The sequence below is a fragment of the Galeopterus variegatus genome, unplaced genomic scaffold, assembly GCF_000696425.1.
Source record: "Galeopterus variegatus unplaced genomic scaffold, G_variegatus-3.0.2 Scaffold150, whole genome shotgun sequence".
Lineage (NCBI taxonomy): Eukaryota > Metazoa > Chordata > Mammalia > Dermoptera > Cynocephalidae > Galeopterus > Galeopterus variegatus.
Window position 1 is genome coordinate 162,387 of NW_007726261.1, and position 14,451 is coordinate 176,837.

The window sequence follows — 14,451 nt, forward strand, 5'->3', positions numbered from 1 at the left end:
GTGCTTAGTGGACTAGTTGTTAACTTACCATGTTTGTTTGGATTTCCTCTCGAAATTCCTTGAAAGAAAACTTTTTAAATGAAATTAAGAATTCTGTTTGTGTGAATGTATTCAAAATTACACAGTCTATGAGAAAAAAATGTGTGGAATTTAAACCTTCTGTCAGATTTACATTTGATTTCAGTAACATGTAAGACTGTTCCCTGGGTTGATATTGGGATCTAAGTGAAATGGGGCTGGAGGGATGATTGTTTTAATTAGTTATGTTTTGCGAGTGAATCCCCTTTCTGTGTTTTGGCGTCAGATCCAGTGTTTAAAGCTGTCCCAATGCCCAACATGGTACCTTCCACCGTCGGCAGGGAGAGGCACTCCTGCGATGCGTTGAATCGCTGGGTAAGAATGGCAGTCGTCTGCTGTTTCTTTTACAACCAGAGCATCCTCACCTGGCCTCATGGTTGGTATAACACATGGTCGTGTACAGGAAATCACACCCACAGGAGAGAACCCCCAGTGAAGGTGCTGGGCTTGTTCTAGGTTCTGTTATGAATCGGATTACTGCCTTACATTCTGTGTCACCTCTGGCAAGTCCTTTCAGCATCGTACCCTCAGTTTCCTCATGTGACCATTTCCTTGCTGCTATGTAAGGCTGTAAAACAACATGCAAACATGGACTGCAGTGCAGCTCCTTTGGCGTGCTGGTGAGCGTCTGTAGCAACATTAGAAGGCACATAGGCCAAAGTTCCCTGAACACCTTTGGCAGTCTGGCAAATCGGTCAAAGGCATTATGCTTCGGCAGCTTTTTTGACATTGAAATAGTACCGCTATGATTTTAGTCTAAAGAACGTTCTAAACACTGCAAAGATGTTCAGTACAGCAGTATCAGGCCTACAAAACACTGGACATGGCCAACCTTGGGGGTTTGCGGAATAAGTTATGGTGCATCTGTGCAGTGGGGTTCAAGACAGCCATTATAAACCGTGTGGCTGAATGTGTAAGGCAGAGGGAAATGGTCATCATAAATTAAATTTTAAAATGCAGTTTACTAAATTGCGTAGAATACCATGTTTTATGACTGCAAAAAATACACACACATACGCGCAGACATGCACACACACACACAACCCTGGGGGAGTATACCAGATGTCAGCAATGGGTATTTCTGAATGATGTAATGTGGGTAATTTTTATTTTATTCTTTTGGTTTACCTGTATTTCCTAGATTTTTCTACAATGAACTTTGTATTTATTAGTAAAAAAAATGTAAAATTTACTGTTTTTACAAAGAACTTGCCATAAGTGTTCAAAGACAATCAAAAGATGAAAGGAAACTAGCTCTCCAGGAGCCTCTTGGGCTTGGGACTGAGTGGATGAGGTAGGACTTGAGGACAGTTGACTCCCTCACGCAGGAGCAGCTTCACTCTGTCCTCTTCCCTGCAGCTGGGAGAACAGTTGAAACAGCTGGTGCCTGCAAGTGGCCTCACCGTCATGGACCTAGAAGTCGAGGGTGTGTGTATGCGGTTCAGCCCTTTGCTGACAGCAGCAGGTACCTAGTCTCAGTGGATTTCCCTCACTTTTGTTCTGGGGAGAAACAATTCATGTCTCTTAAAGTCCAGGCTGTTGGGTTGATTACCTTTCCCTTATGATATTCTATTCTCCTATAGTTATCAGCATCTCTTTTTGGAGGGGCTTTTTTTCTTCTGGGCTAAATTTAGATAGATTAGCATTCCAGTATAACTTCTCAGAAATAGAATGAGACTTCTGAAATCACTTGGATTCCTATGTTTTGATATCTTATGACCCTTAGTTTTCTATTCCAGTGATTCTTGTTCCTGACTGCACATTAGAATCGCCTGTGGAGCTTTAAAAACTACCAACTCTGGGCCCCACCTACAGAGGTTCTGATTTCCTTGGTCTGGAATGGAGCTTGGGCATCTATATTTTTAAAAGCTCCCCTGGTGATTTTAATAGGCCAGTGAAGGTTTAGAACCACTGCTTTAGACATCTCAGAAATCAGTGTAGCTGAAAGTACATGGACTTTTACAACAAAGTCCTGGGTACATGTCCCCTCTCAGCCATTTCATACCTGTGGGACCTTGAGTTTCTTGACCTACAGACCTGTTCCCCACTACCTCATGGTAGTGATGTGAATATAAAAACAAGGTCATATATATGAAATGCCTGAGGTAGTGCTTGGCATATTATGGTAGGCACTTAAAAATAAGCTGAAAAAAAGATTTTAAAATTTGGTGTTTTTTTATGAGAAAATGTTTGGTTTTTCACAAGATGTTTTCAGCATTTTGGGAAGGATATTTTCTCAAGGACATCAAAGTAAGAAAATCAAGCATCTGTCCTGCAAAGAAAAAGCCATGGTGAAGATGCTGGTGGCTCACCCCCAGCCTTAGAGACTTAGTTTCTCAAACGAAAAGCAAGCTGACCACTCCCTGAGGCAGCATGTACTGAGGCCTCCTGAGATCATGCACAGCATTTGAATTGAGGGAGTGAGGGAGGAGTAACATTGCCAAGACTTTGGAGCCCTGAAGCCCTTAGATTCAGTCGCTGACCTTGAAATCACTCAGTGCTGTCACCATCTCCCTGCCCTTCCTGGCGTCCTTGACACAAATCCATCAAAATGCTTCCCTTTCACTCGATTGTAATAAAGAGAGAAGTTGTGGTTGCCCTTTTGTTTTTAACCTATCATATGTTATATGATAACCTGACTTTTTTTTTTTTTTTTTGATGTTTTATTGTTTTTGGTGGCTGTCCGGTACAGGGATCAAACCCTGAACCTCGGTGTTATCAGCACCATGTTCTAACCAACTGAGCCAGCCCTGATAACCTGACTTTAGTCAGGCTTTTGGTGAGAAGAATCTTGATTTCTACAGTGGAGAGTTTAATTGTGTACTAAATCTGTGAAAGAAAAAACTCTATACCTGGAGCTGCTGGCTATGTGTTAATTTTTTTTTTTTTTGTCGTTTTTGTGACCGGCCACACCGCGCTCAGCCAGTGAGCGCACCGGCCATCCCTATATAGGATCCAAACCCGCGGCAGGAGCGCTGCCGCGCTCCCAGCACCACACTCTCCCGAGTGCGCCACGGGGTCGGCCCCTATGTGTTAATTTTTAACACCTAACTCTTGCATACCTGGGCTGAGCGGCCTTTTCTTTCTTTTTTTTTTTTTTATTCCCCAGCTCGAACTAATTGGATATACCTAGAGCTTTTGACCATTCTGATGGTGGAAGGGGGAGCCCTGTCCTCTCATTGTTACCCATTCCTTAAGTATTTCTCTAACATTCCATGAACGTTTTCAGGTTTAGGAACCCAGGGGGAGGATGTGGATCAGCTTGTAACCTGCATACAGAGCAAACTGCCAGCTCTGACCTGTACACTGCAGCTGCGGGAAGAGTTCAAGCAGGAAGTGGAAGGGACAGCCGGTCTCTTATATGTCGATGACCCCAACTGGCCTGGAATAGGAGTCGTCAGGTAAAGTTTCAGCTTGCCAAGTGATGTTACAGACTTTGCTGTATAAAGAAAATGGGTGGGTCATTTTGTGAACCAGCTTAGAAGTCCAAGATGAATACATGCAGTCACAATATACTTGTCTAACGAAAATTCAACTAGATTTCCTGGGCATTTACAAAAGCCCAGTGCAGGGTCGGCCCGGTGGCGCACTGGATAGTGCGCAATTCATGTCTCTTAAAGTCCAGGCTGTTGGGTTGATTACCTTTCCCTTATGATATTCTATTCTCCTATAGTTATCAGCATCTCTTTTTGGAGGGGCTTTTTTTCTTCTGGGCTAAATTTAGATAGATTAGCATTCCAGTATAACTTCTCAGAAATAGAATGAGACTTCTGAAATCACTTGGATTCCTATGTTTTGATATCTTATGACCCTTAGTTTTCTATTCCAGTGATTCTTGTTCCTGACTGCACATTAGAATCGCCTGTGGAGCTTTAAAAACTACCTGGCTGAGCGAGGCGCGGGAGCAACACCGAGGCTTGCGATCCCGTTGCCGGTCCCCGGTCCGGTACGGGGGCAACACTGAGGGTTGCGATCCGGTGCCGGACAGGAAAAAAGACAAAAAAAAAAAAAAAAACAAAAGCCCAGTGCAGACAGATGATTAGACCCACCATCACACTCAGTGAGGTAGGAGTCACTGGATATTGTGTCTTTATGTGCCAACTCGCAAGTACCTAGGAGAGTATATAGACAGGTATATATATATATAACTGACAAATGGTGCCTATGTAGGGTATAAAGAAAATTACAAATTAGTGAGACAAAGAACCCAATTCCCTGGGAAGACAAAACTCCACTGTCCTCTCTAGTTCAGTGTGTGCAGCTTCTGTGGCTGCCCTCCATCTCCTTCAAAGATGAGGCAGGTCTTCTTTTTTATTGCAAATAATGAGACTTCCAGACCTTGCCTCTTTAGGTTTTCATGGACCTCAAGACTTAGGCTTCCCTTGTGACATTCGTAGAAATTTTCAATCTAGAAACACTATCAGTGGCTTCTTTGTCCATTTGACTCATTCCACATTCTCGTTAATCTCTAGTAGTTTATGCTCCACCTGTTATCCTGTTTCTGAAGAGACATTTGATCTTTTTGATTGAAATACTCTTGTCTGATATCATTTATAGGTATGAACATGCTAATGATGATAAAAGCAGTTTGAAGTCAGATCCAGAAGGAGAAAAAATCCATGCTGGACTCCTGAAAAAGTTAAATGAACTGGGATCTGACCTTACATTTAAAATGGGTAATTACTACTTTTATAAGACAATTGTGAACTTTGAAAGTACATTTTCTAACTGCCTAAGGAAAATGGGTTTTATCGCTTTGGAGGAAACTTAGGTTTAACTCCAGGTGGAGTTGTAGTTCTTGAGAGGGTGAGATATCTCCCTTTCCCTTTTACAGCCTTTCAGGGGCTTTTCCCCGGTCCTTACTAGAGTCTCCATGAAGGAGACATCTTTTGCCTGGTTATGCTATTGTACAGGAGAGAGGGCCTATGTCTCACAACAGAGGATTGGGGAAACAAGTCCGTTGTTTCTTCTTGCAGGCGCTGAGTATAAAAGTATGAAAAGCTGTATTTACATTGGCATGGCGAGTGACGACATTGATGTTTCGGAACTGGTGGAGACCATTGCGGTCACAGCCCGGGAAATTGAGGAAAACTCAAGGGTCTGTAAGACTAATCAGTGTTTCATTCCTTTTCTGGGTTTTGCCCTGCCAACTAGCTGGGGTCACAAAGAAGCTGTCCTTGGAAATGTCTCTTTATTCATTCTTTCCCAGAAAGTTTGTTAAATGTTTTCCATGACCTAGGCATTGTGCTAGGCATCAGAAATGTCAAGTGGGTTTGACACAGTCCCTGCCCTCAGTGAATGCACAAGCTGGTTGGGGAGAGAGATACATATAACAAAACAAAGTAGTAAATGCTGTTGCATAGAAGGTGGGGTGGCTGAGCATTCAGGAAGACATATCCACCTCTGCCCAGCAAGGTCAGGGAAAACTTCCTAATTGGAACTGGTTACCAGCCAGCCTCCAAAAAAAACCTAATTGGAATTGGGTCCTGAGGAGGCACAGGATGTTTCTGATAATGGGACTTCCCACTAGTAACAGAGCTGCTTGTATTGGCCAGTTGGCATGGAGCACTGACCTACAAGACTTAAAGGGCCTTCTCTAAACCAGATGCTTGATTCCCCAGAAATCACTCAAGAAGAGAGGAAAGGGACCACAGCAAGACCAGTATGAGAAGAGATAGAAACACGTGTCATGGGATTCACTTTTGGGTAGGGGTGGGGAAGAAAAGGAAGTTTGAAATAAGGCTGAGGAGCCAGCTCTATTCACTCTTGGGAGGACTGCTTAAGGTTTCTTCCAAACCCGCCTTTATTACTTGACTGTTTCTACAAATGTTGAGCAGTGTTTGTTTTCTATTGACATGATATTCAGGTTGTAAGTAGTTATTTCTCCTCTGTTGCCTGGCGAATGAGGCTGGTCATCAAGGTATGTCTGCCTAGGATCCCCATGAGCCTTTTATCCTCTTCTGTTTGATTTCCTATTTTATTTTTACACTGGTGTTAAAATGCAGAATTCCACTTACTGATATACTTTTGAAAAATGCTGTGTTAATAGTTCTTCTAGGACTCAGGCCAGAAGCTTTAGACAAGTAATGCCTTTCTTGGTCTTAACACAGCTTCTGGAAAACATGACAGAAGTTGTTCGGAAAGGAATTCAGGATGCTCAGGTTGAACTGCAGAAGGCAAATGAGGAACGACTTCTGGAAGAGGTGAGGTTACTGATCATACTTCCCGGATGGCATCAGGCTGGGAGCGGGACTCAGCAAGATGACCTTGAGAAATGGTTGGTTATGTTTTGCAGGGAGTGTTACGGCAAATCCCTGTAGTAGGATCCGTGCTGAATTGGTTTTCTCCAGTACAAGCTTTACAAAAAGGAAGAACTTTTAACTTAACAGCAGGTGAGACTAATAGCCTCTGCCCAGATCTCACTTGCCTTAAGTTTTGACCAAATGCCCTCGGTCCCATCACTTCTCATGCTGAGGAGCCTTTCACTGTTCCCATGCTTTATTACTGGAGACTGCCAGGAATCTAAGGAGACGAAGTTTGTCTGCCTCTGCTGCTCTGTCATCGGACTTCTCCACCCTGACAGCTGAAATAATGCAAAAGTAGAAACCATTCCCTACAGCGAGCAGACTCCACTTCCTTGAATCCAATGAGAACGTGTTCATTCAGCTGTTCAGAACCTCAAGACAATGGGTCTTGGGCATTTGGGTTCAGGGTTAATATTCTTTGCAGTCCTCATTAGTGTTTTGCCCCAGTAAAGGGCTGCTTTTGAAAGAGGAAGTAGTATGTAGCAGTGGAAACCAGCACGGATTACCAGTTGCTGGAATTTGGGGAAAATATTATAGTACTTTCCTGTTCTTCCAAGGAAATAATTCCTTAAACCTGGAGTCCCTTCCTTTGTTCTTTCTCCAGGAAATGACAACTACATTGTCATGAAGGCAAAAGATAATCTGATTTTTGATCCATCAAGCCTCAGCCTTTAGCAAAGGGGCATCTGTTTCTCATTGCTAAAGTACATTTCCCAGTTGGGCCTGTTCCCCAAGCATGCTGTGCCACACTGCGCCACACTGCTGGCTAAGTGTTCCAGAGACTTGGGGAAAGAAGGATAAAACACTCAACGGGGCTAGGACATGATCTAGCTGCAAGGTGGCTTTCAGTAGTTCTCGGCATAGTTCAGAAATGCCAGTCTCCCCCAGACTGTGGGAAGCTGAATGGCTGGAAGAAGCTTAATAAGGGAAGAAGGCTGAGTGAGGGCAGGTGGCATCTCCCAGGGCAGCCTGTGCCAGGAGCTTCCACTCACCCCTAATCTTTTCCCGGCAGGCTCTCTGGAGTCCACAGAACCCATATATGTCTACAAAGCACAAGGTACAGGAGTAACACCGCCTCCAACCCCCTCAGGCATTCGCAGTAAACAGAGACTTCCAGGTATGTTACATCTCCATGTTTGAGTTCTTTCTCACTGAAGAACACTGGTGGTATTTCTCTTGGGAAGTTCCATCCCATTGCCTATTACTTGCATTCCTTTGCTTTCTTGGTTCTTAAACTCAGCCCTATTCCTCTTCACTTAAGGCCAACTATCACTATCCCTTTAAAATACCATTTCAGTAGCCTTGGGATTTAGCATTGAAAAAACACCTCAGAAGCACTCCAAGGGGGATGTTAGGGTCTTGAGAGATGGCAGCTTTTAACTGTGGTGTTTAACTCTCCTGAGCTTTTCCTGATGAAGATGACCTCCCAAGTTCCCAGCCTGGGGAGCATGGTAGTGCCATGATAGCAGCTCTCACTTCTGTCAGCTGAAGTAATTCCAGGGATTTCTGCTGAAGCAGTTATCGTTAAGTGAAGCAACTGCTTGTCGCACAGAGAGCCTTTGTCACAGAAACGTCCTTTCCGAGCTTTCAGCGCTGTTCATCTGATCTTTCTCTAGGCCAGAAGCCTTTTAAAAGGTCCCTGAGAGGTTCAGATGCTTTGAGTGAGACCAGCTCAGTCAGTCACGTTGAAGACTTAGAAAAGGTGGAGCACCTGTCCAGTGAGCCAGAGCAAAGCACCCCAGAGACCAGCAGCCCTGAGCAATACCCTGGGGTTCCCACCCCTCAGAAAGCCAACCGGACTGAGGACTTCCAGAACAGGGCCCAGCGCCCAGAAGATGACCACCCACAGGTAGAAGAACCAGAGAGCTTAAGATAAAATTCAGTGTTTGGTTTGAGACTGTGCTGAATATTGTTTCAGGGAAAATGAAGTTATATTGAAAATGTGAACTGTGCCACATGCTAATACAAATTACTATTATTTGTGCTAACTGGGATTTTTGCACAGATATGTGCCTGAAAGCCAGGCTTTCTAGGAGGGCAATCAATTTGCCTAATTTTATGTGTATGTAGAAAATCAACAACTATTGTTTCTGTCCTTCCCAACTGTGGTAATACATTACATTATTTCACTAAAGTTACCATAAACACTTTTTATTACAAAGAACACTTAGAATTTCAAGTGCCTGCCACTTGAAACACTTGCTCTTATCTTTCTAAACGTAAGCATAATAAGTTATTAGGTTGCACATCTAACTTTTTGGTAAAACAGCTTTCATTAGAACTTTGGGGGGTCAGGGGGATTCCTCTGCTGTAATTCTGCAGAGCCAAGACAGACAGCATTTTTTGCCATTTGTTTTAGTTGGTCTTTAGTGTGAACGAGTTGTGATATACAACTGGATTGTTTGGCTTAAAAGAGAATGGGTTTCAGTGGGGTTGTAAATAAGAGTGTCAGAAGCCCACTCCTGCCATCCCCAACTGCTGCTTTTCCTGGAGACTTAAGTAAGGACTGTGTCCACATGAGCTGTGGCAGGGCTTTTGTCTGGGACTGTCCTCTGCCACAATTCATTTCTCCCTTTATATACTCTTTGTAAACAAATTTAAGGACTCATCTATTAAAACTATGAAGTTTCTTCCTGACCATATATATTTTTAAATACTGGTAAAGCTTTTAAATGGCACACAAGTACAGACTGTGCTCATTTCTGTGTTTAATATCTGAAAAACCGATAGATGCTACCCTAAGAGCCTAACATTAAATACGCTGTGTGGCACCTACGTAAAGTAAGCATACCTTTGACCTGTCTCACACTGTAGCTTCTGTTCGAGTAGCAGTTCACCCCTTTGGGCCCAACTCAGAAACAAGAACCAGAAAAGTCATCTTTCTCAGACTGATCAAGCCAGACTACTGCTGAAACTATCAGAAGTAAGCTCAATTACTGCCCATTTCTATTTTTCCAAAGTACTGCATCACTTTATCATAAGTAATGGCCTCTGTGCCTTTAAGTCCAGCAAAGTCAAGCTACCGGAGATCTGAAGATGGCTGGGAATTGACACAGGGTTTGTGGACTGTAGTATTGGAAGCCTTAGTTATACCATATTAAGCCTATAGTTACACTCTGATTTGATGTGATTTTTGACATTTGACACTTGTCAAAATACAGTTTTCCTTTCTTATTGTTTTGGTGCAGATGATTAAAGTCTTCCCTGTTTATTTGGTGCAATGAAGTCTAGCAGATAAAATGGGGAGGGGTAAATTATCACCTTTAACAAGATTAATTTTTAAATGTTTTTATATATATTTGGAATTGTTAAATTGGTTTTGCTGAAACATTTCTCCCTTGAGATACTATTTGAATGTTGGTTTCAATAAAGGTTCTTGGAATTGTTACTAGTAAATTCCATTTACAAATTTTACTAAGAGTTGGGCATGATGACTTCTTTTTGGATAGCAACTTTAGAAAAATAAGTAATAACCACTATTTGGGCATTTTAATGACCTTAACCTAAAAGAACAGATTTCTCTCACAGATTAAATTTAGTCTCATAGGAGATTATCTATGTAGAACAGTTTTGGATTTGAAGCTTCTAAAATATTTTAAGGCCAAAAAAACCTCTGTGAGATGTATAAATTCTCAGTGAATTTTATTGCATTTTAAATATTGTTTTTCAAACAAACTCAGTTTTTACTTTTATTCATTAATTTGCCAGAATTACAAATACTTACCCAAGTATCTGAAATAGCTTCTTATAGACCAACAAGTACAGGTGGGTTCTCCTCTGCCCCTTATTACCGACCAAAAACTTAGTAAAGCAAAAAGTAAACCTAAACAAATGTCTTTGCCAAAATAAGATTTTATTTTGAAAGTCATTTGAAAGACACTGAGTGAAGGAGACCTAAGACTCAACGGATGTAGATTCCAAATTCATATTCTTTCCAACACCCACCAGTGGTCTTTGTCGTGCCAAAAAGTTGCTTTCTTTGGTAATTCCTATTTCTAGCTTCCTGGAGAAGAGATCTTTTCCCACAAGCCATCTTCATTTTTTTTGTAGAGTAGAGCTTTATTTCCGGGAAACAGTGTGTTGGTTGGAGATGGGTATTTTTTTAAAAACATCAGGGTAGATCTAATATGTTCAACAAAGTGGGGGGGCTCAGCCAAAGGCGAAGTGGAAAGGTTCTGAAAAAGCAAGATGACAGGCATCAGAGAAGAGTGATCTTGCTTGATATAAAGATGTCAAAGTATATTTGTGTTCCCTAAACATTAATCAAGATGTTCTCAAATCACTATCTACATATATACAAAAACACATACATATATATATATATAGTAAAATACCTAAGAAATGATGTGTCCTGTGTTACTGAGAAAAAGCAATTGACTGCTCACTGTTTCACCTGTACAAATTTCGATCCAGAACTTATCCCCAATTGATATAAAAGTTAAATGGTGTCTGCCATCAGAAAAGCAGCCATTATCTAGTCTAAACCCTTTCTTTTCTTACAGATGAGGAAACCAGGGTCCAGAGATTTAAGACTTACCCACCCTGTAAATTCTCACCTCTAGTATTTGCTTATCGTCTTGCTGCAACCAGAAATCCACATGTGGAAATGGCAACCAGGAATACGGTCCTATACGAAGTTGTTCTGTCTTTGCATCGTAAATGCTAATCATCTAAAAAACATTTCGAGGACAGAATTTAAGGAATGTTACCTGCTTCTCAAACCCTACCATTAATGCAAGCTCCAGTGTAGCCTAGTACTTAAGGCATTTATCTGGATAAGCTTCTTAATTTTGTCTCAATAACAAAAGCTGCCACCTACTGAATACTTCCAATGTGTCTACTACTGCATTGTGTCGGTAACATACATTTATTGTTTAGTCCTTATGAAAATCCTGCAGGAAGATGGCATATTTCCCAGGTCATGTGTCCAGGAAGCATCAGAGCTGGGCCTCAAATCCAGGTGTGTGCTGACTAAAAAGTCCATGCCCCTTATTGCTACATAAAACACTGCCTCATTATTTATACCCCAAGCAACTATTCACCATGCAGTTTAAAAGCACACAATGCCTACTGCCCCATCAAAAGAGGAAAAACCAACTTGTGAAAAACCTGATTTGCCAAATGATCAATTCCTTGAATTCTCAAATTTAGCAATGGTTATTTCCAGCTTAACCAGCAATACTCAATTTTGGTTTCTGAGATTAAAATATGTTCTGAATATTAACTAAATTAGGCTAGTATGCTACTTGAGAAATTGCAAAAGGAATCCTAAAAATATTAAAGGGTTGGCAAAACAAATCACTATGAATCCAAACATACTTTCCATTGAAAATGTCAGCATGTCATAAATGAGCAGATTTCTTTTGGGTGGTGTGCTCAATGTGATTTCTATTTTTTCGTACTTTGAGCTGGTTTTTTTTTTTTTTCTTCTTTGGCAGCTGGCCAGTATAGGGATCCAAACCCTTGACCTTGGTGTTATAACGCCATACTGTAACCAACTAAGCTCATCAGCCTGCCCACTTTGAGCATTTTTAAAGAATTCTTTTAAAATAAAAATGTTATTTAATTAAAAAGCACCCTACGGAAATCAGACTTTTAAACTGATTTGATCATTCTTTGGGGTTAATTAAATAATTCCAGCAAGTTGTTCTTCAGTGATTTGGTCCAAAAGAATGCATGATCCTGAGTGCAAAGCGGGGAGAAACCTCTCCTCCTTCCCAGCACTCCTCTCTTTGTGGGAACTTTTTTACTTTGTGAGAATTTTCTGTATAAAGGCTTGTTCTCTTTGAATCTGGATGCTGTGGTTCACCATACTTCCTCCTGCACCTTTTAGGCAGATAACTGGGATTATGAGCTTAAAATCTAAAAACACTCATTACTCTTCTAAGAGAGAGAGAGTGTGTGTGTGGTGGTCCCTGGTAATTTACAGCTTTAAAGAAGCTGACATAAACTTTTCATTTCTGAGATCTATAAAACTTGAGGCTTTGGCATTTGATGCCATTTTTTACTCCTTAACAGAGATGATTTTAAACTCACTGGTCCTCCCGCTAAAGTTCGTGCAGCACGCAGCTCCTCCTCTGGACCTCGATCTTGAAAGGAGGCTCTGTAAATCTCTGCAGTCTTAATGTTGACAGCTATGAGGGACAACAGGATGACTTTGAATTGACAAAAGAATGAAAGACCCAAAGTAGAGAGTTTGTATAGTCATACATTTGCCCACCTTATGTAAGAGTCAGAAAGAGAAAAGAATGGAAATTGAACAAAATGACTCTTTTAAGTGTCTGTAGCTTCCCCCGTCCCAGAATGGGAAATGCAAACTTTTTGCCAAGCATCTCAGTGAAAATAGCTGAAGCTTCAGCTGGACTAGTAAGACTTTGTTCTAAACCAAGACTTGTTCCCCATGTGGGAAGCTCACCATCTCTTCAGGCAGATGCATGGCAAGACCTCCTTGGTCAGCCCTGTGACCAAGTGCATTTGTGTATAACTGCAATGGTAGCAAAGGATGGTGGTTTTGTTTGTTTGAATTTTTTAAATTTTCGTATTTTAAACAAAGTTACAGAGAATAAAATAATGAACACCTGTGTACCCCATTACCCGGCTAAGTAAAATATTACAGATAGGGTGGAAGCCCTGTGCAAATATAGACAATTTCATGCTATATCCTCAGGAGTCCTAGAGGCTATCACAGGAGGAAGAAGGGTTCTGGGTTTTCTTTAGCTTGATAGTTTTACACTTTCTTTTGTAGGATCTCTGTTAATCAAAACCTTACTTGGTTCCTGATGTATAAAAAGGTTCAAATGCCCCGCTCCCTCCCCCTCAGCACTGGATGGAGAAAAGCACATCTGGCCTCTTCAAGGGAAGAACACATGCCTAGTGGCAAACAGCCAGCTCCCGCTAAGGGCGGGCACAGTCTATGCTTTATATTGCTACCTTGTTTTCACAATCTTCAGATGTGGACATTATTTCAATTTTGTAGATAAAATTTAGAGAAGTTAAGCTACTTGCCCAAGGTCTCACAGCAGATATACAGAGGAGCTAGGATTTGAACCTAAGGCTGTCATGTACTGATAGCAGTGGTGATCACTAGTTTGCTGAATCAGACTTGAACCAGAGCCTGCCTAGTCAACCTGTAACCAAGGCTCCAACCCTCAAAGAAACACACTACTTACCAATGCCATAAATTATTGGAAAGTGATTTTCATTTTCTTCCCGGTCATTTAATTCTGAGAAATTAAAAAAAAATTTTTTTTACAATTTTTGAGAAATACTAAAATGTTTTCATTCTGTATAATAAAGGCCAAGAAGAAGCCCCTACTACAAAGTGTGGAGGCAGGGAGGAGACCCAGAAAATGAAAGGGCCTGTTGCCCCATTTCCCTGCTGAGTCTCAGGGCAGGCAGGTTTAAACTGAACAAACTGGGCTGACCCCATGGCGCTGTGGGTTCGGATCCCATATAGGGATGGCCGGTGCGCTCACTGGCTGAGTGCGGTGCGGCCGGTCACCAAAAAGACAAAAAAAAAACTGCCACTCGCAAAGTTGGTGCCTCTGGGCCTTCTCCACACACCATACCTGCTGCTCAAGGTGGCAGCTCTTCTCTGAGATCTCATGCCCTCACCTTGGAAGTACACAGTGAGGCTTCTGAAAATCTCAAGGAAGGAGAAAGGAGGTGCATATGAGGAGGTCAGCATCTGAACTGAGGCTGAGTAGGGTTTGGACATGGGCCAGGAAGGGAAGGCCATTCCAATGATGGGAAAAACCAGAACAGAAGTCAGCAAAGCAACATCAAGCTGTGTGCGTCTTCTCTGACCCAGGTCCTGAGGTCCCAGTGCCAGGTCCTACTGGGAGTGGGAGGGCAAAACGTTCCTGCAACCTGTAGCTTTGTTCTGGTAAAAGTGGCAGAACTTACCTGTCACACATAATGTCACTAAATGAATGTCATCTTCTTGTCTGTCAAATTCACCTACAAGTAGAATTTTAAAATTGGATGTCAAAAAAGTTCCTCGAATTAGCAAAACATACTGCCTGCCGAGCAAGTCAAGAAGGGGGCATGGGGGGGGGGGGGGCCGCGG

General features: G+C 41.9%; 2 protein-coding genes across 5 annotated transcripts in view; one reads left to right on the forward strand and one right to left on the reverse strand.

Moving 5' to 3' along the window:
* Window positions 1-9,801, forward strand: part of PDXDC1 (pyridoxal-dependent decarboxylase domain containing 1) — a 48,969-nt gene extending 39,168 nt beyond the window's left edge. For 2 of the 3 annotated variants that reach the window (XM_008591686.1, XM_008591691.1), the window contains exons 15-23: window positions 305-393; window positions 1,438-1,543; window positions 3,308-3,479; window positions 4,636-4,754; window positions 5,055-5,176; window positions 6,189-6,281; window positions 6,374-6,470; window positions 7,396-7,500; window positions 8,000-9,797. In XM_008591686.1, the coding sequence (XP_008589908.1) occupies window positions 305-393; window positions 1,438-1,543; window positions 3,308-3,479; window positions 4,636-4,754; window positions 5,055-5,176; window positions 6,189-6,281; window positions 6,374-6,470; window positions 7,396-7,500; window positions 8,000-8,259 (1,163 nt within the window). In that variant the 3' untranslated portion in view covers window positions 8,260-9,797. Of the gene's footprint in view, window positions 1-304; window positions 394-1,437; window positions 1,544-3,307; window positions 3,480-4,635; window positions 4,755-5,054; window positions 5,177-6,188; window positions 6,282-6,373; window positions 6,471-7,395; window positions 7,501-7,999 lie in introns of all 3 variants that reach the window. The other variant, XM_008591697.1, reaches the window with a different exon arrangement.
* A 414-nt stretch (window positions 9,802-10,215) lies between these two features.
* NTAN1 (N-terminal asparagine amidase) overlaps window positions 10,216-14,451 on the reverse strand; it is a 15,543-nt gene continuing 11,307 nt past the window's right edge. For both annotated transcript variants that reach the window (XM_008591714.1, XM_008591708.1), the window contains 5 exons: window positions 14,289-14,342; window positions 13,553-13,606; window positions 12,420-12,517; window positions 10,940-11,053; window positions 10,216-10,558 (listed from right to left, as the gene is read on the reverse strand). In XM_008591714.1, the coding sequence (XP_008589936.1) occupies window positions 10,379-10,558; window positions 10,940-11,053; window positions 12,420-12,517; window positions 13,553-13,606; window positions 14,289-14,342 (500 nt within the window). In that variant the 3' untranslated portion in view covers window positions 10,216-10,378. The remainder of the gene's footprint in view (window positions 10,559-10,939; window positions 11,054-12,419; window positions 12,518-13,552; window positions 13,607-14,288; window positions 14,343-14,451) is intronic.